The sequence below is a fragment of the Moschus berezovskii genome, chromosome 6, assembly GCF_049115385.1.
Source record: "Moschus berezovskii isolate FMDL1 chromosome 6, NW_MosBer_1.0, whole genome shotgun sequence".
Lineage (NCBI taxonomy): Eukaryota > Metazoa > Chordata > Mammalia > Artiodactyla > Moschidae > Moschus > Moschus berezovskii.
Window position 1 is genome coordinate 51,929,524 of NC_142465.1, and position 22,547 is coordinate 51,952,070.

A 22,547-nucleotide genomic window follows, 5' to 3' on the forward strand; every position below is an offset into this window, starting at 1 on the left:
TCAGTATTCAATTTCATAAAACATCTCTGTTTCAAAACATACTGTGGCTCAGAGTTAAATGCTTAGGAGTACCCTTCTAAAGCTTTGACGATGTGATTTTAAAATACCTTAAAGTGAATTACATGATAGATGAGAGTGAGTCAGAGAAAGTTTCAGTTTTCATAAATGAACCTCCTCTAAGGTCTTATTGCTAATAGAATCCAATATAGTTTTACATGATTACTTTCATGATTGGTGTGTCCCAAAATTCAATAATAAAGCTGACAAACAGTGATGGAAGGAAAGTTTCTTTTATTCTAGATGTTTGTACATGTCAGTAACTCTTTAATTGGAAAATTGGAAGTGTCCTACTGAGTATAATGCTACAAAATCAGTTCAAAATTAAACATTCACATTTTGTAGAGTTGAATTGCATTTTCCTTGTTTGCCCTAATTAACTATGAAAGCTGAATCTTTGCTCAGGCAAGATTTATGGGGAAAAGTCATGAAGTTGATGAAGTAGACATAACCCAAGGAGAGTTAGACAAGCAAGTAATTTGTGAGGAAATTGTATGTCTGAATAATTGGTCTCAGAAACAAATGAAGATAATTTGATAATCTTTGGGCTATTAAATCTAGGTACCTAGGTTTTAATTTTTATTTTGCCACTGACAAATTGAGTCATAATAGACCACTTAATATCAATGAATTTCTCCAACCAGAAATTCAGCAAATAGTAGCCCACGGCCTTGGAAAAAAGATACATCTAATGTTCACATCTTTATTATGACAGAAGGTGGAAGGACAGGTTTGGGCAACATTCAGATTAGTTTGTTGTGGCCCAATAACAGACTTTCCTCTCCACTAAAGTCTGTTTGTCGTGCAGACTCTGTTTATTGAGGCAGTGGGACACTGATGGGAAAAAAATGGTCTTTCCTGTCAGGTAAAATCATGTCTGTGCCACTAATTAGCTGTTTAGCCTGAGATTTTTAACTTCCCTGAGATTCCGTTTTCTCATCTGTAAAAATGGGGATAATAATATCTGTGACTATGGAAGAAAATTCCCACCTGAAGGAGTTCATACCTTGGAGATAAGCAGATTGATTATTGCAAGATAGTGCAGTAAGTAATGTCATGGGAACATGTTGTTGTTCTGTGTTGAACTGATGCTTTTGAACTGTGGTGTTAGAGAAGACTCTTGATAGTCTCTTGGACTGCAAGGAGATCCAACCAGTCCATCCTAAAGGAAATCAGTCCTGAATATTCATTGGAAGGATTGATGCTGAAGCTAAAACTCTAATACTTTGGCCACCTAAGGCAAAGAACTGACTCATTTGAAAAAAACCCTGATGCTGGGAAGGATTGAAGGCAGGAGGAGAAGGGGACAACAGAGGATGAGATGGTTAAATGGCATCACCGATTTGATGGACATGAGTTTGAGTAAGCTCTGGGAGTTGGTGATGGACAGGGAGGCCTGGTGTGCTAAAGTCCATGGAGTCGCAGTCAGACACGACTGAGCGACCGAACTGAACTGTTGTTGTTCAATCACTCAGTCATATCCAGCTCTTTGTGATACGATGGACTGCAGCACACCAGGCTTCCCTGTCCTACACTATTGCCCGGAATTTGCTCAAACTCATGTCCATTGAGTTGGTGATGTTATCCAACCATCTCATCCTCTGTTACCCTCTTCTCCTCCCGCCCTCAATCTTTCCCAGCATCAGGGTCTTTTCCAATGAGTCAGTTGTTCCCATCAGGTGGCCACTGTATTGGAGCTTCAACTTCTGCATCAGTCCTTCCAATAAATATTCAAGGTTGATTTTCTTTAGTATTGACTGGTTTGATCTCCTTGCAGTCCAAGGAGATCAAAATGACTCTCAAGAGTCTTTTCCAGCACCACAATTTGAAAGCATCAGTTCACCAGGGTTTCCCTGGTGGCTCAAATGGTAAAGAACTGTTGCTGTGGGATACTTGTTAACCCTGGTCTATCACTCTGCTTCTTCATTCACCAGATAAAGGAATGTAACCACCCGCTCTTGAAATCAGCTAATTCTGGTGCTTTGTTTACATCATTTTATACAGTCCTCACAGCAATTCTATGAAATAGATACTATTTCCATTTGATAGGTGAGGAAACTGAAACTCAGAGAGAAGGGACTTGTCCAAGACAACGTAACTAATAAGTGGCAGTGCAGAATGAACTACGAAAATTGCTTTATAGTAAAATTCTAGTGTATTAAAAATAGGTTTTGTGTTTTCCATACAAAAGCTTTCTCTCATCTAACACCCTGGTAAGGTTTTGTCTGTATAATCACCATGTCTCAAGGTAAAACCAGAGAGTCTCTAAAGTACAGCTTTAAATAATGAAAATCACAGGCTTCCTGGCTTCTGACAGGCATGATAAATCCTGCTTTAATCATGCATTAAAAACATGTCATCTGTTTGATAAGCAGTCATCTGCTATTGCTTGACCTAGCAATGAATTAATAAAGCAAAATATGTGACAACTCAAGGCATATGTGTGAAATATGTTATTCCCAAGGCATCTAAATGTGATTCTCACTCCCGACCCTGGGTGGAAAAAGGTGTTGGTTTTAAAATAGTATATAGCAACACTAGCTCACACCTAGAAATTTGACTTAAATCTGGGAATTTTCAAAACTAAAAACCTATCATAAAGGGAGCCCAGAGATAGGTCCTGAAATGAGCCAAAGCCAAAGGAGATAACAGTCTTGGAAAGAATAGCTGATGTGTGCTCATCTGGTTTCCCAAAGTTCTCTGTGAAATTTAGTTTAGGAAAGAGTCTGCACCTATCTGCCCAGTGACCCTGATACACAGAGCCTCTCCTGAGTCTGAGAACAGAGATTGCAGCCTCCCTACTCTGGAGCCCAGCTATTTGTAGAGATGGGGTGTAAGAGCCAGAGGGAGAGGAACGACAGATTCAATCATCTCCATTGCCAACCACACAAGTCATCCCACCATTTTCTTCATTGCATTGCTCCATGTCACCTGGTCTAAGATCTATGTTACCCCTCTAGCTACATGAACACTAATGAAAGGCTTGAAATACTCTAAGCAGCAAGCTCTGAACATGTTGTCTGGAATACTAAAGGAGAAAAGAAAGGGTCCCACTACTGATTCATTTTAAGGTGATAAGCCACTTGTAGGAGCCAGTTCATAATAAATATTCTCTCAGTGAGCATGGTGGGCATAGAGAAGGAGTTTGAGAGATAAATTCAGCCAAATTTCATCTCCTAAAATGCTTAGAACTTCTTGGCTAAACGGCATTCTTTCAAGTGATTTATGTTCTGGAAAAGAAAACTGAATCTTATAAAGTAAACAGAGAGTTCATGAGAAGGAAGTAGATTTTAAAACTTCTAGAAATGATACATTGTTTTCTCAACTGAAATTTAAGGGACTCTTCAAATACAGTTCCAAGTCCCTACCCTGTATCAGTGGTATATAGTCAGCCAGAGTACATCCAGGAGTGACCACTATATGAAAATGCACCTTTCCTTACACACACACACACACACACAAACAGTGTAAAAAAAAATAAGATGTGAATCAAGTTTGGATGAATAATATATCATTGTGGTAAAGAGCATGTAAGTTAAAGCTTTATTTCTATCCTTTGCTTCCTGGGAACATTTAGGCACCTTATTTCATCTCTCTAAACCTCTGTATCCTCAAATTTTCAGAATCATCAATTCTACCTATACCTGTGCAATTACATTGTCATAAGTACTGACAATGTAAATGAAGTACTAAGCACAGTGCTAGGCATGTATATGTATACCCACATTGTTCAGCAGCAATATAATAGCTCTGCCATTTAGAATTCACCGTGGAATCTACCATTAACCTGGCCAGTTCTTCCTTAAAACCAGGACTGCTTTTGTAAAAATGAACTTATCTTTTTTTTTTTGCAATTTTAAATATTATTGAGTGGCTGAGATGAAAAAAGATAGATTTACATATAAAGGACTTAGGTTCATGCTGTCACACAGGGAATCCTGAGTAAGTATTTGCCATCATTGTGTATAGGAGTATCATTATTATTGACATAAAAAGTCTTCTGGTTGACTCAAGTTTGCTTTCTTCTTCATGTTATTTGTGTCCCTCATGTGCAACCCAGGGTTTCAATCTGAGATTTGCTTTTCCTTCCCTCTACTTGGTACTCTGATAGCTTCTGGCTTAATCCATTTTCTCCATTACCACAAAGTCTTGTCTCTTGGTGTTTTGATTATTAATGAAAGTAGAATCTCAGTAAAAAATGTTGCTTTCCCTCAGCATATCGGAACATTCTTTGGAGTATTCATTCTAAGACCACTGCACACGTCAGTCCATGAGGAAGGGGTTGGTGGTCACACAGGGGCTTTGACACATGCAGGTCCTCATTCTGCGGTCGGATCAGTGACCCTGGGGAAAGAGTCTGTGCCCCAAGCTCCAAACTATTACTCCAGCGTGCTAGATAAAGATACAGATTTTCAGCTTCTATATTGGAAACTGAGTCTGGACAGTGGTGGCGATGTTTATCTTTTCTTTTTTTTCCAGTTTCATTAGGAATTTGTCAGCAGTAGTAGCAGTATCTGATCATTTATTTGTATAAAGTAATTTTCCAGCAGTTGACATTTGTTTCCATTTACACCACACTTGGTTAATGGGAAAGAAAAGAAGAGAAAGAAAGAAAAATACTGAGCCACTGAACCAGGTTGGAAACTTACCTTAGTTATAAAATTTTGTCACATTCCTGATTGTCAGGGCAGCAGGTGAAGGCTTGAAAGGCTATTTTCATGATAATCAAACCTAGACAAGAACGCTCCACTCCACAGACAAGTGTGACTCAGTCTTCTAATGACACCCAGCATTTATTCACACACTGGCACAAATTCAGATCTCTTAGAATAAAGTCATCCAGATTGCATTTTGCTTCCTCTCTTTTTCCCATCAATCTTGACCCCATTCCAGAAACCACCATACTGAGAATTTCTAAATGTAGAAACACTTGCAGTAATATCATATAAAAGAAAAATTCTTGGAGAGACCTGATTTTATAAAAAGGTCTTTCTTTTTCTCTGTAGTTTACATTAGAAATGCAGAAAAAGTCCTAGAAAAGGGGCAAAATAGAGGTGGAGGAGACCAAGATTCGATCCCTGGGTTGGGAAGATCCCATGGAGAAGGACATGTCAACTCACTCCAGTATTCTTACCTGGTAAATCCCATGGACAGAGGAGACTGGCAGGCTCCAGTCCATGGCATCACAAAGAGTCAGACATGACTGAGTGACTAACACATACACACAAACACACATCCAGATTATTATTCTAATGCTTAGAACTTACTGAACCTATGTGTATTTCATAGTGTTGAGGTACGGAAAATGTCAGCTAGCATAATCTGATGGTCAAGCCAAAGATTTAAAGCAGATAGGCTTCTTTACATATAGAAAATATAGAAGATGTACTAAATTTAAAATTTTTAAGTTTTAAATTAGGATCTGATATGGTAATGAAAATGACCTTTATGGCATAGAGTCCATTCCTCTAGAAATTTTTAGTGATGAGGCCAATCTGTGACTCTTGTTCATCTGTCCTTGCTGGAAACAATACTAGGAAGAAGCATAGGAGTTATCATTTGTGATTCAGACACATGAGCAATAGGAATGCCAGAGGCAGGAAATGTGCAATTTCATGCTCATTAATTTCAGAGAGGATTTACAAATTAACCTGGCTCCAGATACGTCTCTTCCAGAAAACCCGCAGGCATCATGGAACAGCACAGTTAGCACAGGCCACTCCACGAGGTTAACCAGATGCTTGGGGGCCACTGTGATCCTATTTACTCCCAAGTGAAGATCATAGGTCAGGTTCTGTGCTGGAGGCCTTCTTTGCAGATGTAAGGAAGTGACTTTGTGTCTGAAGTAAAAAGAGTTTAAGGAGATAGTGCCTTGGAAAATGGAGCTTCCCTAGTGGCTCAGCAGTAAAGAATCCACCAGTCAAGCAGTTTCAATCCCTGGGTCAGGAACATCCCCTGGAGAAGGAAATGGCAACCCACTCCAGTATTCTTGCCTGGGAAATCCCAGATACAGAGGAACCTGGCAGGTCATAGGGTCGCAGAGAGTCGGACATGACTTAGTGACTAAACAACAGCCACCATAGAAGGTTCTTCTTTCACGTCCCTGCTGCAAGGTAGGATATGAGTTTTCATGTTCAGTTGTTCTTTATTAGCTAGGGGGTGGGAACTCAATGCTATTTTCTGTCTCCATTTTAAGGTATAAATTAACTAATTATTATTATTACAATCAATCAACTTCTCCAGGTAATCTGACCTTAGATATATCCAGATACCCCTGTAAATCAGCCATGTTAGGACTGTTAAAGAGTTTAAAGTGGATCTGGAGAAAATGAAATTCACTCAAAACCATAGCATTGGAGCAGTTTTCATTTTCATTTGAGAAATTCATTCCATAAGCAGTTTGATAATCTGATATTTGAGGTCTAGGGATAATATTGAGGCCATTTTGCCAGCTTCTTGGTGGGCTGCCGCTGACGTGGTCAGGTAACAGCACAGATGAATCCTCACTACCTGTGCCTATGCTGTTGGTCAAATCAATGAGAGAAGATCTTTCCAAACTTCTGCTAGTGGCAAAGAACCCACCTGCCGATGCAGGAGATGCAGGTTCAATTCCTGGTCAGGAAGATCCTGTGGAGAGGGAAATGGCAACCCACTCCAGTATTCTTGCCTGAAGAATTTCAAGGACTGTGGAGCCTCGCGGGCTACAGTCCATAGGGTCACAAAGAGTCGGACATGACTGAAGTGACTTAGCACACAATTCCGAACTTTAACGTGTGTAGAGGTCATCTGGAGATTTCATTAAATGTAGGCTCTGATTGCATAGGTCTGAGTGAGGTCTGAGACTCTCCATTTCTGATAAGCTCCTAGCTAATGCCAATGCCCTCATCTGTGAACCTCATTTTGAGTAACAAGGTGTTGGATGATGGAGCAGTGAGGGAGACAGACGGTCTTACAATACAGGCCAGTAGCAATACAGGTGTACGGTTGGTATTCTTTTTAGCTGTACTGTTGAATTCCCGAGATGGTGATGTGACTGTGATTAATATAATTTTAGAGGACATTCTGTCATTGTGAAGGTACAGCCAGACATTCCTTTTTGAAATGAATTTGTGCTGTTTGAATGACTTTTTTTTTTAATGTTCAAAATCAAAAGACCTGATCCCCTTTAAGACTATAAGGTACCTAGGTGTCAGAATTAAAAAACTGTAAGGAAACCTGCTGAGTCAAGGATAGACAATGATGCCGTGCAGATGCAAAACAAATGACCAAAGAGAGGAGGAAATAGAAGGTTGGAGAGAAGAAATCATCTCATAATAGGAAAGAGACTATAATGGAAAAGCACGCTACCTTCTGCCTCCTGCCTTCAAGCTCAGATCATTCTTGCTCCCTTCTGCTTTAAACCTAGTTGTATGGATCACTTTATCCCATTAGGGAAGGAAATGAAGTCAATTCATTCTCAAGAATTCATGCCAAAACAATAGCGCTAAAGCTATGTTGCACCCAGAATCCTCTGACTCTAGGGAAGATTAAGGGTGTGCATTTCATTTGCCCTAGAAAAACGGGGTCATTTTAATCAGGAATTAAGAACTATTTCAGATTGTAGAAGGATATTTGGCCATATGATTCTGTTTGCATTTCTTTAAATTATGCAGGACCCTGTGCTAGTAGTTATACCTTATTTTGATAAGTGGAGAAAGACAGAATTAAGTTCTATGATCAAAACCTTGTGACAGCCAGCCCTCAGGAAATCTTGCTTAAATTTTAGAGTACACCATCAAACCAGCAAGGCAGCAAACTGAACTAGAGGTCTGATGTCAAACAGAGAGAAACATACTATCTCTGGCCACTTTTTGGCTCCATTGTCAATCTCGGTTTCTACTACAAAACTGACAATGGAGCCAAAAAGCAACCAGAGATGAAATGCAAATAAATGGCTGTAGCTCTGTGCAATGTACTCCCATTTTATAACAAGGATGAGCTGCACTGTCTTAGGGCCACCGTTTGTCAACTGTTTTCAAGAGTAAAGATGCTTCTTTGTCTCAGTTTTATATCATGAATATATGTTGAATTTTATCAAATGCTTTTTCTGAATCTTTTGTGATAGTGGTTCTCTTTATCTCCTTCATTCTGTGAAATTTCTGAATTGCAGTAACTGATTTCAAATGTTAACAATGTATGCCTGGAGTATAACCCAATTAAATGAGATGAATTATTTCTTTAAAAAAATTTTTTATAGGTTTGCGTCTCTCTCTCATTAGTCGCTCAGACATGCATGTCTGACTCTTTGCGATCCTCTGGACTGTAGCCTGCCAGGCTCCTCTGTCCATGGGATTCTCCAAGAAAGAATACCGGAGTAGGTTGCCATTCCCTTCTCCAGGGGATCTTCCCAACCCAGGGATCGAACTTGTGTCTCCTGCATTAGCAGGCAGATTCTCTGCTATCTGAGACACCAGGCAAATAAAATATATTTTGTTAGTTTTTTATTTTGTTTGTCCTGTTTTAGATGTGCGGTGCTGTAATTTTTCTTCCTTATACTATTTTGTCTTTTCTATGAAGACCATGTTGATTAAACTTTAAAAGAGAGAGAGAGAGAAACAGCCAATCTGTAATATATTCCTGCTGGGCTGGAATGAGATGGTCACAGAACCCAAATACTGGAAAGATTATGGTTCCACACCACACAAAACTTCCACGTTAACTGACAATTAACATCACTTGTTTCTTGATTTTTCTGATTGCAAAGTTCTACATTAATTGATCACAGTGTTGCTTCCTTTCTTCTCCTATTCCCACCTCCACCAGTACTGTAAGCCCTTGCCTATTTCTATCCTCAGCTAATGAAGCACATGCTCCAGTCTCAATCCTGGGAAGTAATAAGGATTCCTCCATCACCATTCCACTTCAAGTCTTATTGTCTTATATCCACTTTCTTAGTTTGTACATATGCTGTACTTAGTCACTCAGTTGTGTTCAACTATTTGAGACCCCATGGACTGTAGCCCATTAGGCTCCTCTGTCCATGGGGATTCTCCAGGCAAGAATACTGGAGTGGGTTGCCATGCCCTCCTCCAGCAGATATTCCCAATCCAGGGATTGAACCCAGGTCTCCCACATTGCAGGTGGATTCTTTACCATCTGAGCTACCAAGGAAGCCCAAGAATGCTGGAGTGGGTACCCTATCCTTTCTCCAGGGGAACTTCCCAACCCAGGAATCAAACTGGGATCTCCTGCATTGCAGGAAGATTCTTTCCATGCTGAGCTACCCGGGAAGCCCTTGCACATAGTAGGCACTAAAATTTGTGAAATGTAATCGAATTCTATGGACACATTATTTCCTTCACAGTGGAAGTCATTTTGTTCAATCACGAAAAACAGTTTTCTACCCTGCTCTTAACGATGTACATGAACGTTGTGGCATGAGCTAGCTGTCTCCCTGCTGCTAGGAAATGGTCATAATGTGTAATTGCACAAAATGCCTCTTTTTTTTTCCTAATCAAAAAGTTGAGGGATCTGCTGGCTTAGCAGGTGCCTCAATTGTGCATAATTAGTTGTTAGAAATTGTTTAGCATAGGCTGATTAGTCTCAGCCAAAGGAAATTAAATTTTTTTTCAACAAAGCCCTGAACACAGCTAGAGATTCTTAAAACCATAGTCATATCTGGTTCCTCTGGGAAGAAGCCCAGACTCAGATTGGGAGAGGTAGAAGATGGAGACAAGGACTAGCCTGATTACACATGGGTGATATTTGATGCTAGGCAACCGTTCAAGGTTACAAGAACATGAGGGGACATGAGTCCATTCCTCAAGATGGGATTCTCCCCTTCCAGCATGAGCTTTGGTCATGATGCAGAATGAAGCCTGGCTTCTTGGGTCCCTGCTGTTTGCTTGCCAAGTTTGTAAATACCAGCTTCACTTGGAACATGTATCAAAACAAATGATCTGTGTTTGCCCCTCCTGTGATTAGTACATAAGGAGACTGGTCAAATTAGGAGGAATGAGAGGGACAGATGGTCCCCCCATTGTTCAACTTCTGTTTTAAGTATGCGCTTGACTAAGCCCTTTCTGTCTCTGTCACAGTGTCCATTCTCCATTTAATGGAGGGCATTTTCCCTAGCCTCTTGGGGAGTCACCATAAAGGGGATCCATGCTCTTTCTTGTTATGACCAGTGACAGTGGGCAGCCATCATATGTGACAGTGATTATCTAGCTGCTATGTTGCCATTTTAATAGGCCGACAGTTCTGATACCCTGTGATGCCTTGATGATTACTTGCCACGTTGACTCACTTGCTGAATGCCTCCTTTGTCCTGTAGTGACTTTCCATAAAGATCCCTTGTTAATAACCATAAAGTCAAGGCGGAGAGTCTGGTATAAAAATCGGAATTCTTTTGTTTAAAGGCATTATGTTAAAGGTTACTCAATAAACCTTCTGTAGTCTGAATGGATATTAAAGGAAATATATTTCAATATTAATTTTATAAATAGTCGCAAATTTTGAACATGCAATAAGGAAATACTTAATAACTAGTAGATGGTGATATGGCTTTAAAAGGAATAGGTGTAAACCTAGAAAATAGAAATCAGAGGGAGGAGGGAGGTTAGCTAATAACAAGTGTTTGACTTTCTTCATGTTGCTTGTTTACAATAAATGCTCTAATTTGAAAAGTTAAATACAATTTAATTGTCTATCAGCAAATGTTTAATGAATGCATACTAGGGGGTAAGCACTGTCCTAGAACTATCTATAGATTGATTCCTTTTTTGTTATTTCCCCTATTTTTTAATTCACTTATGGAATTAGTTGGAACTTGAAAGCCTATTTTGTGTCTTCCTGATAAATGAAAAGTATTAACATAGATCTTGTAATTCAATGAAACTTTTGAGCTCTTTACTGAGCAACAGTGAATTAATTGTATTGGCATTTATTTTATTTATTACATTTTAAATTGAAATATAGTTGATTTACAATGTTGCTCTAATTTGTGTTGCACAGCCAAGTGGCTCATTTATAAACATATGTACATTCTTATTTTATATTCTTTTCCATTATGGTTTATCCTAGGAGACTGGATATAGTTCCCTGTGCTATACAGTAAGATCTTATTGTTTATCCATTCTAAATGTAATAGTGTGCATCAGTCCCTTGTACTGCAAGGAGATCCAACCAGTCCATTCTAGAGGAGATCATTCCTGGGTGTTCATTGGAGGGACTGATGCAAAAGCTGAAACTTCAATACTTTGGCCACCTCATGTGACGAGTTGACTCACTGGAAAAGACTCTGATGCTGGGAAAGGTTGGGGGCGGGAGGAGAAGGGGACGACAGAGAATGAGATGGCTGGATGGCATCACCGACTCTATGGACATGAGTTTGGGTGAACTCCGGGAGCTGGTGATGGACAGGGAGGCCTGGCGTGCTGTGATTCCTGGGGTCGCAAACAGTCGGACACGACTGAGCAACTGAACTGAACTGAACTGAATATTCCATTGTATTCAGTTGGTGCAAAAGTAATTGTGGTTTTGCATTGTTGAACTTTGCCGTTTGATATTAGAATCCATTCTTAAATGTGGTTATATTATACATCATTTTAATGTGCATTTCTTGCTTTATGTTTTTGTGCTAATGACTTATTAAACTATGGAAATGATGTTAGACAAAAAAACAAATTTTTCTCTTATTCTGTGCAACAACAACGAACCATTTCTTGATTGAATTGTGACATGCAATGAAAAGTGGATTTTACAAGTCAACTGGCAATGATTAGGTCAGTGGATGGACCAGGAAGAAGCACTTCTGAAAGCCAAAGTTGCACCAAAAAAAAAAGTCATGGTCACTATTCGGTGATATGATGCCAGTCTGATCCACAGCAGCGTTCTGAATCCCGGAAAAACTATTACATCTGAGAAGTATGCTCAGCAAATCAATGAGATGCACCAAAAACTGCAATGCCTGCAGCCAGAATTGGTGAACAGAACGGGCCCAATTCTTCTCCACTACAGCACCCAGCTGCACATCACGCGAGCAACGCTTCAAAGTTGAACAAATTAGTCTACGATGTTTTGCCTATTCTACTATATTCACCTGACCTCTTGGCAACTGACTACCACTTCTTCTAGCATCTTGACAACCTTTTGCAGGGAAAATGCTTCCACAGCCAGCTTTTCCAAGAGTTCTGGAATCCCAGGACACTACGAGAATAAGCAAGCTTATTTCTCTTCGGAAAAATGTTTCTATTGTAATGATTCCTGTTTTGATACATAAATATGTGTTCGAACCTAGTAATAATGATTTAAAATTCACAGTCTGAAGCCACAATTACATTTGTACCAACATATTACTGAGGCATCAGCCACTGATTCATTCAGTGTCTTCCCTCCATTTCTATTTTCAAAGTTTGAGTCAAGATTTGACTTGGAACAAATCTTATCAAGAGAACTGATGCCCATTCTCTGATGGATAGGTTTTTATAAAAGGCCTATGATACCTCCTAGGGGTTTAAATTAAACAGATGTTCCTAGGAAAAGTTTCTTTAAAAATAAATGTTAAAAGGTGCCATGCTGCTTTGTTGCTGTGTTCACCTTAACTCTCCTGATGAAGGTTGCCAAGATTCTGCCTCATTTGCATTAGGAATTATTGCCTTCATCCTGACTGACTTCAGAAACCTATTCTTAGATAATATCGAACTTATTTCGGTCTGATCCTTCAACTAATGCAAATTTTGGCTTCTAGGTAATTGTTTACTTTCATCTGTGCTTAGTAAGGATAGTCTTAACATTGGAGTGCAGTCAGGGGCTGGGGAATGGATAAGCAGAGGCTGGCCAGGTGGCCATCTATAATTCAGTTTCAACCTTTAAGGATGTGCATAACTCGACTATCTCAGCTCTAAATCAAGGAAATGGTTCTCCAATATAAGTAAGAAAACAGTTTTGCCAGGGTTGACTACTTCTGTAACGCAAACTAGGTAACTTTCTAAAGACATAGCTCCTTAAAATAAAGCATCAAATGCAAAGCACTCCAGAGTCTCCTGGTTAGATCTCTTACTGCCCTGTAAGAAAATCCAACACTGGATTCAAGTCAAGACTTTAATTGGCTAGACTCTAGACAAATTGAAAACTTGAGAAAGCCTTTAGGCTTCCAAGATGCTGTCCCTGAAACTGATTGTTGTGATCTGTATCTCCTGACTCAGCACTCTGTACTCATAAATACATGGTTTCAAAGCTTTAGATAATAAAAAGAAATACATTTTTAAGTTGGTTTTATGAAGAATCCAGATTTTAGCATATAATAAGTTTGGTTAAGCATATGGCCTGGTTATTAAATCAATATTGTGAGCAAAGAGTTCAGAAACTCAGGTGGGCATGGAATGGCAAAGACTTTTGTAATATAAGGCAGGCATTTTGTTTTGTGGTTTGTGTTTATCCTCAAAATCGCATTTACCAAGAGAAGAGTCAAAGATCTAGGATATTGCTTCATAAGCATAAGTGATGCTGTTGATTGTACTGATATCTGAACGTTGGTAGTTTGTCTTAATGGTTGGGAGAATATAAAGAATTGTGTGACAAATGGAATATAAACATGAAACAGCGTGACTGCCATTTCTTAAGTTAATTGCAGCTTACAGTAGTGTTAATCTTCCCTTTTTGTCGTTGCTTCCAAAGACCTTGTTAGTTTTATGAAGAAATCGTGAATCGTTTCAACCAGAAGTACATCCTAAAGAGGAATTGAGTTCCTCAGTTTTGCAACATGACCTACTTAGTTGGGAGAGTTAATGTTTTCAGATGACAAAAGCTTGTTGCTGAATTAAATCCTTGTTATATTTAATAGTTTGCATATATAATATAATGCTGTTTTTAATCCTTTAATGATTTCTTGTTACAACAACAAAGCAGCCTGATAGTATGGCCAGAAGTAACCTTTGGGTCATCTAGCTTGAGTAGGTCTACTAGGTAATTATTGTACCTTATATATGCTCAGTATACATCCTATGCTTGAAAATGTTTAATGTCACTCAGACATCTCTTTTACTCTATACAAATGTCCTATGCCGACTAAAAAGAATATTTCCTTTCTATTTTACCCTAATATTTGCCATGCTGGATCATTACTCCTATATTCCAAGTCAGACTAAATCCTTTCCTAGATTAAAAAAAATCATTTTACTTAAAATTTGATGGATCTATCACTTGTGTGGTTTTTTTCACCTAGTGTTTTGCTCATTCAGCTTCTTGACTAACTGTCACAGATACACTGAGCTTTAGTTCTGTCTCTTCAGTTGCTCTTTTTCTGGTTCTCCAGGTTATTTCCATCTCTTCCTAAAAGGGCAAACCAGCTCATTGCAATGTGTCTTCTTTTCCCAAACCATCTTTCCTTCTCTCTTCTTAACCTAGCTTCTCTGGTCTTACTCTGAATGTCCCTTTCCCTTTATTTGCCACTGGATGCCCATTCATAATTTCAGTAGAAACCCACTACTTCTGTGTGTCTTTATTCCCCTGCAATACTAATACTCTGACATCTGCTTCTCTGAAATATAATATTTCTTTTCCTTTCCTTTGTTCTTCTACTAGTTTATTCTTAGTGCCCATTGAGCCATTTTATTCCTTCCTTGTCTTCCTGTTACTGATATTCATGGATATTTATTTATCAGTGAATATAGGTGACAGGCAAATCATCTGTGTACTGTTTTTACAAACTTCTTACAATTCTATGCCTTCATGTGCATTATAGCTTGATCCTGACAATCCTCAGAGATGGGTGCAAACGCATATCCCTCTTTCATAGGGGAGGAAACCTATGTTCAGAGCATATTTAAATGATTGGACCAAATCCCACTGCTAAACCCAGGTTAGGACCCAGGTCTACAGACTCTTTCTACCGTGCCATACCACCTCTCTCTGGCAGAAGGATTGCAATCCATTGAAAGACCTTCACTACAGTAGAAACTGGATGGAAATTAACCAAAGCCTTCATTGTACCTTTGCAGATGAGAGTCCCTACACTAAATCCGCCAGCCAGACAAAGCCGCCTGATGGAGCATTGGCTGTGAGGAGACAGAGCATCCCAGGTTAGACCAGACTGTTGGATTTTTCAGCTGTTTTACTTTTGATCCCTGTTATTTGGTGACCTGAATAGTTCCAACTTGGTTTTTAAAAAAAAGCAATGCTATCTCATAGAATGGAGACTGCATTCTACACAACTTGTTCAAATAACATTCATGAAAGCAAGACTCTGGAAAAGCTTGCCAGCTTGTGAAAATTCATCTTGTGTGCAAATCCTTTGTAAAATGACTTGATTTTATATCAGCTCTCACTCACTGACTTACTTTCACCTCTCTTTTCAGGGAATGATTCTCACAGCAGCATCTATCCCTTTACTAAGGCAAACCCAGCAGAACAAAGTGGTTCAAATTTGCTGTGGCAGATCGTATATATGCTGAATAACAAATTACTCCTTTCTTCTTGTCTCTTTGAACTTGGATTTACTTCCACTGAGCAATTCTTGTAAAATTCTGGGACTTTGTTTCTTTAGGAAGCTGTGATGAGTTTTCTTGTTTTACAGTATATAATACCTTTTTTCCTCCACAAAACATTTTGAAGAAATATCTTCAAATGTCTTTACCTCCAAACTTCCATAGTTTGAAATTTTGAATTTGTGAATGACACGCATTCTAAAATAAATGTAGGAAGGAAATTGAAAATATTATTCAATCTTTATCTGAATTAGGTGACTCATGGAAAACCTCTTGTGGTAGCAGCTGTCCTTAAGAGAAGTGTTAAAAGCATGAGTACATTTAGTATCAAAAGAATAGTACATTTAGTATCAAAAATAATGCCTGTCTATATTAAATACAATAAATTGAATACAGCTATAGTTTAGTGGCAGGGTTTTAGAGTGCAGTAGTTTAACAACTCAAGATAAAACAAAGCAGTGTTTCGAACATTAAATTGGATGCTTTGGCAAATCTGTCAGTAAAGGGAGAATTTTCCACTTGAGCAAAGAACAAGACAAGTCCAGTTTCTGCCCTGTTCATGATTATTGTTTATAAGAACTGCCTGTGGTTATTTTTTTCTTATTATGAAGACTGATTTATTATGAAAGTACGTGGCTTATAAAGAGGCATATATTGTGAATGATCCATATCCTTGTTTGTGTGCTTTGAAGATTCTAAAGTAATTTGAAACCTCTAATTATATGACTTCACCCAGTGCTGAGATTTCTTCTATTCCAGCCTATAAAATTTCATTCTTAGTGCCGGTCATGTTTAGAAAAACTACTGCAATCAGCTATGGGCCATGTTCTCTGGTTTCTCCTTGTCAGCAATAAGGAAGTCCCCAAAGTTTGAAATTCAAGAATGCCAGTTATCCATCAATTCCTTTTCGGCTTCTCTAATTAGCTGGTACTCAGTAATCCTCTGCTGGGAGGAGTAAAGAGACTTCCCACTGTCCTTCCCACTTTATATGGTACTAAACAAAAGCACTGCCTGTGTGTATGCGTGCTTGGTCATTCGGTCATGTCTGACTCTGTATGATCCCATGGACTGCAGCCAGTCAGGCTTATCTGTTCATGGGATTCTCTAGGCTAGAATTCTGGAGTGGGTAGCTATTCCCTTCTCCAGGGGGTCTTCCAGAGACAGGGATCAAACCAGGCTCTCCTGCATTGTAGGTGGATTCTTTACCATCTGAGCCACAAGGGAAGCCCTGAACTAGTTTCATATTTTCCTTTCATGGGTTTTCCAGTGTTACATACTAAATTACAACACAGGGTTATGGGCCAGGCTTTACCTTAAAATCAGTGAGTAGTTTTTAAAGTTACATGTTAAGTACACAGATGTTGTTAATTATAGTCCTTAGTTCATGACACTCAGTGATTCTTCATAATAGATTTTTTCCTTTTGTTCTTCCTTGTGTCAGGTTTTTTTTTTTTTTAATTGGTAGGGTTTTTTTGTTTGTTTTTATTGTCTGGCTGTGCCACACAGCACATGGGATCTTAGTTTGCCAACCTGGGATGGAACCTGCACCTTTTGCATTGGAAGCATAGAGTCTAAACCACTGGACCCCCCAGGGAAGTCCTTTATATCAATTTTAAATTCACTGAAATCAAGGAACTTTTTTTTTAAATGGCATCAGGGGTTATTTTCCTGGAGTTTGAACATGAACAAACACACTTTTGTTCTTTCTTAAAAGGTATCAGCCAAAAGGGTTGCACGTCTTCAAAGTCCTCTTAATTATTTAGAACAGTTCAAGAGAAAAAGGAGTTCACCAGCCAGAAGGCTAAGAAACCAAAGTGGTTAATAGGTGATTATGACTTACTGTTACATCTTAAGGAGGAAAATTTAGGAACTTCTTGGAAACTGCTTCTTGACTGAGTTCTGACAATTGGAGTTCTACAGTTTTACTGTCTTACTTAAAAATACTTGTTAATTCTTGTTCTGGTGAGAGAGAGAGACTGCAAAAGAGAGAAATGCACAGAGACCTGGAGAATACACCCTCTTTATTATTTGCTGAAAAAATCCCAAGGTGTCCTCCTGATAAATTAAGGTCAACACCATAGAGCTAACAGAGCAAAGTGCAAGTTTACAGCCTTTGTTCTTCTGTGCTCACCTCCCAACCTCTCTTCCCTCAAGAGTATTATTACCACCCTCAGTTCAGTTCAGTTCATTCAGTTCAGTCGCTCAGTCATGTCCGACTCTTTGCGACCCCATGAATCACAGCACGCCAGGCCTCCCTGTCCATCACCAACTCCCGGAGTTCACTCAAACTCATGTCCATCGAGCTGGTGATGCCATCCAGCCATCTCATTCTCTGTCATCCCCGTCTCCTCCCACCCCCAATCCCTCCCAACCTAGATAGCATATTAAAAAGCAGAGACATTACTTTGCCAACCAAGGTCCGTCTAGTCAAGGCTATGGTTTTTCCCGTGGTCATGTTTGGATGTGAGAGTTGGACTGTAAAGAAAGCTGATCGCCGAAGAATTGATGCTTTTGAACTGTGGTGCTGGAGAAGACTCTCTTGAGAGTCCCTTGTACTGTAAGGAGATCCAACCAGTCCATTTTAGAGGAGATCAATCCTGGGTGTTCATTGGAAGGACTGATTATTACCACCCTAGTGGCAAGGAAAGATGTGTCTAGACCAAAAATATACCAGCGAACTGAATGAGACCTTTAAAAAAGCTTGGATCCTCTACTAGCCCCTGGATCTTCTCAGTAAAAAGCATTTCTCAGGGCAGGTGTAGTCCTGAGGCCATTTTGGTGCCCCAGTTGCTAGGGAGTAAGCAAACACTCATAAGCTGAAACTATAAAGGAACTGTGGCTTTTCCTCGTATTTCTTCCCAATGAGCCAGTGATGGTGATTGAATTTGACCATTCATGTGAGCACTCTGTCTGATGGAGGGGGTGGAGGAAGAGTATAAGGTAGTAGAAAGCATATAAATGTTCTGTATAAAAGTTTTTATGAAAGATTAAGCTGTTCTTTTAAGCTAATTCTATAGAAACCTAATGTTTCCTGGAATAAATATTTGTACACATACAAATAGAGAAGATTTATTAACGTTGGTTCCACTATTCCCATGGCATAATAAAGGATAACTTTTAATAATTCTGACCCAGAGAAGTAACCTTGAATGTTAACAGAAATATAATTTGTTTTTCATTCATATCAAAATACACTACTGCTGTCTAAACTCGAAATTGTTACAGCAATTATTTTATAATCACAAGTCAAATATGTATCTTTCATTAAATAACAATTCTAACTGTAAATCCTTTCATCCCCCTGCTATCTCTTCTCAAAAAGAGAATAGATTAAACATCTCTTAGGACCAAAATGCATTTGCTTTGGATAAAGGGGAAATGCATTTTTCATGTTATTTGGGAACTTGTCATTTTAATCATGTCTCTTATGGCATAATGTGTAAAAAAGAGATTTTTTGGTCTTTCATAAGGTTTTATAAAATTTTCAGTAATGATAATAGTGGAAAAGAAATATTAATGTCTCTATGACACTAAAGTTTAAATTTAGATAAAAAATTTAACATTCTGTTAAAAAAAATTTTAACCTCATTTCTACTCATATTCTTTTTCAAAGAGAAGATGAATTCCAAGTATTTTGAACTAGCAGATTCTATTCCACATCTATGGTTATTTAAGAAAATCTGTCAGTCTAATCTTCCTTTGTTTGAAAGATTACTGGTGAATCAAAGTTTGACCACATGGAGGGTTTGTCCTAATTATTGCAGACTCTTGTTTTAACACATTTTACAATAATTTGTGACTTATCTAATCATGTCTATCTAATGTTCATGAAAAGACAGGATACCACACTAGACCTGAAAGCCTAAAGTTAATATATTATTTGTTTGATTTACCTCCTTTTTCTGGGTCGGATGGCTTTCTTTGCTTATTTTTTTCATGGCAAAGAATTTGGGGCAATTCACAAAGCAGAAAGAAGTCAAGTGTTCATATCTATTGCACTTCCAAACTTTTGGTGCCCCAGGAAAATTATCTTAACTCTGTAGCCAAAATGAGACCTCAAAATTTTGTGTGAGAATTTTTTTTTTCTCCTAGAATATGAGAAAAGACATTTATCAATTTGGTTGTAATAAGATAAAGATTTTCTTTCTTGTACCTCATATTTGGGTATTTGCAGAGGATATACAGATATGGAATTGAGAGTCTGAAATGTTAATAAGCCCAAGATGTGTACACATACACCGTTTCCAATACATCCAGGAAGCATCGACACCTACTGAAAAGTCAAAGTGTAGAAAATAATACATGCCCTTGGCCCCACACAGAAGCTGGCAACCTTGAATTAAGAGAGAAGGACAGGAATTTTTAAAGTTCTGCCCTCTCTGTTCAGCATTTTCCTCTTTGTTAACATACAATTTGATGCTTCATTGATCTAAATTTTCATTATTACAGCAGATATATAGAGTGACATTTACACTAGGATTTTATAGCTCTAATACTGTTCAGGTGGGTGAAGGGCATTTCCTCTGATTTTCAGGCCCAGTTCTCTGTCTAGTTCCACCATTGAGCCGCTCCAAGAAATGGAGCATGTCTCACTAATGGGAAACCAGTCAGTTGACTCAAGCAAGTGTGACATGTCATGCAAAGCATGGTGCTGCACAGTACATATGCGCATCAAATCGTCACATTGTACACTTTAAATGGTTAATGGCTTTGTCAGTTATATCTCAGTAAAACCAGGGGAATAGAGGTAAAGGGCCATTATATTTGCAATGTACACTCAAATAATGAAAAAAAAAAAGAGAGAGATGTCTCCGTATGTGTGTGTGTGTGAATGAAGGGTATCAAGGAATGAGTGCTTTATAGTGTTCCTGCAGCTCTCATACAATTTTAAAATTATTTCAAAAATTAAAACTTAAAGGAAAAAAATGCATGAGGGACTTCCCTGGCTATCCAGTAGTTAAGACTCTGTACTTTCAGTATGGGGGCATGAGTTTGATCCCTGATTGGGGAACTATTAATAAGATCCCACATGCCACATAGCATAACCAAAAAAGAAAATTAATAATAAATAAATTGATAAATAAATATTCTTTTTTTAAAAAAATGGTGCTAGGGTGCTGCAGATGTTGCCCAAAGATGCTGAATCAAACTCTGCTCTTAGTGACAGGATCACCCATATGGGAATATGCCAAGAGGCAAGCTTCTCAGCTGCTCAGTCAGGCTGTCCCCACATTCTCCAAGACAGCCCAGTGAGCCCAGGTGAGGACCACAGTATAGGGGGTGTCCTGCCAGAGAAGCATCAAGACCAACAGTCAGCATCAATAACTCAAAACGGTGATACAAGTGTTGTAATTACTGAATATTTAAGAAATTGTCAAAGCTATATCACTTCTTTAGAGACGAGTTTCTAAGATCATAAAATCAAGACTCTTGGCAGCATTACAAATATGTCTGAGATTCTGCTCGTGCCTCCGTTTATTTAATTTTCCATGATACTTATCACTCTCTGAAACTGACACGTTTTTTTTTTTCTCATTCTCACACTAAAATGTAAGATACCCTAGGTTAGGTTCTTTATATGTCCTGTTTACTACTGTTGTCTCTAGCACATAGAGCAGTGCTTAGCAAATAGTAAGGATTCAGTCAATACCTGCGGAATTAATGAGCAGACAAAGATCAGCAGGAAGGTTTTCCTTGTGCTGAATTGGTCACCTCATGAGTCGTATACTTTGCTACCAAAAAAAAAAAATCAACATAGTCTCCATTTACCGTGACTCATCGTACACCATACAACAGCTATTCACCCAGGCCTTGGGGCTGCACCAAACATGGCATTTCTAAGAAGATCATCTGCTGCCTAAGACTAATGAATGAAATATAGGTCAGTTGGAAGCTAGAGAATTTTAAAGACCAAAGGTCTCGCCTCAGTCTAATTTGTTCCTGTTTGAACAGAAAATGTCCCTGCAATCCTCTAACACCTAAAGAGAATATTTAAGCCCAATTTAACAGTAAAATTGACAAGATGAGACTGATTCATTTGAGAATGCATGCTGCTATAGAAAAAAGGCCAAAAAATATGTGAAAATAACTGAAGTCTATAAATAGAGTGATGCAAAGCAGAACTTATTACTTCTTATGGCAGGTACACATGAAGGATTTTCCCCCAGAGAGCTGATCCACTTTGCTCTGTGGCTGGTGGTACATACTGAGTTTTCAAATTGCGCTGGGCGAAAAATGAGCGGCTTGATTTGTGTGTTCAGCACTGCGGCTTTCATTAGCAATTCAGAGAAATGACAGTCTATTATGTTCAAACCTCTCTCCTGCCTTAGTAAACACGGGTGAAATATAATGAAGTGGTACATCGGCAGCAAATGATTTTTAAACAATCATTCTTCCAGCATGCAATTTACGGGAAATGATGTGTAATGAATTAGTCCTGTGCTTGGATCTTCCCCGAGTCCCCCTGTGTTACAGAAGTGGTAGCTGTTGGTCAATGTCGTGCTCTGGGTACACACAGTAATCAGAGTGACTCTGACGAGCCAGCACAGCCTCCAGTGTCTGAAAACATTTTATAAGGAGGCTCAAGGAGACGTGCACAAAGAGAAAGTCTTTTTTGTCTCCTAGGCCCTGAAGAAAAATGAATTCTCCTGCTCTCCAAGTTAGGGAGACCTCCAGTTAGGGGTTTTTTAATTAAGTTGCTTGAGAGAGTTCAGTTCAGTTCAGTTCAGTCGCTCAGTCGTGTCCGACTCTCCGCGACCCCATGAATCACAGCACACCAGGCCTCCCTATGACTGGGTAAAGTTGTAAGGATAAAATAGATAACCAGCAAAGACCTACTATATAGCACAGGGACTGCTACTCAGTAATCGGTAATAATCTATATGTGTAAACAGTCTGAAATAGAATGAATATATGTATATGTATAACTGAATCACCTATGTTGTACGCCTGTGTTGTAACACAATGTTAAACCAACTGAGAAAAGAAAGTTGTATGGATTGATTGACACTAGGGAAAGAAATCATA

General features: G+C 38.8%; 1 protein-coding gene across 5 annotated transcripts in view; it reads left to right on the forward strand.

Moving 5' to 3' along the window:
- Positions 1 to 22,547, forward strand: part of GRIP1 (glutamate receptor interacting protein 1) — a 770,922-nt gene that overhangs the window by 539,344 nt on the left and 209,031 nt on the right. For all 5 annotated transcript variants that reach the window (XM_088837043.1, XM_088837040.1, XM_088837039.1 and 2 more), the window contains exon 2: positions 15,036 to 15,116. In XM_088837043.1, the coding sequence (XP_088693169.1) occupies positions 15,036 to 15,116 (81 nt within the window). The remainder of the gene's footprint in view (positions 1 to 15,035; positions 15,117 to 22,547) is intronic.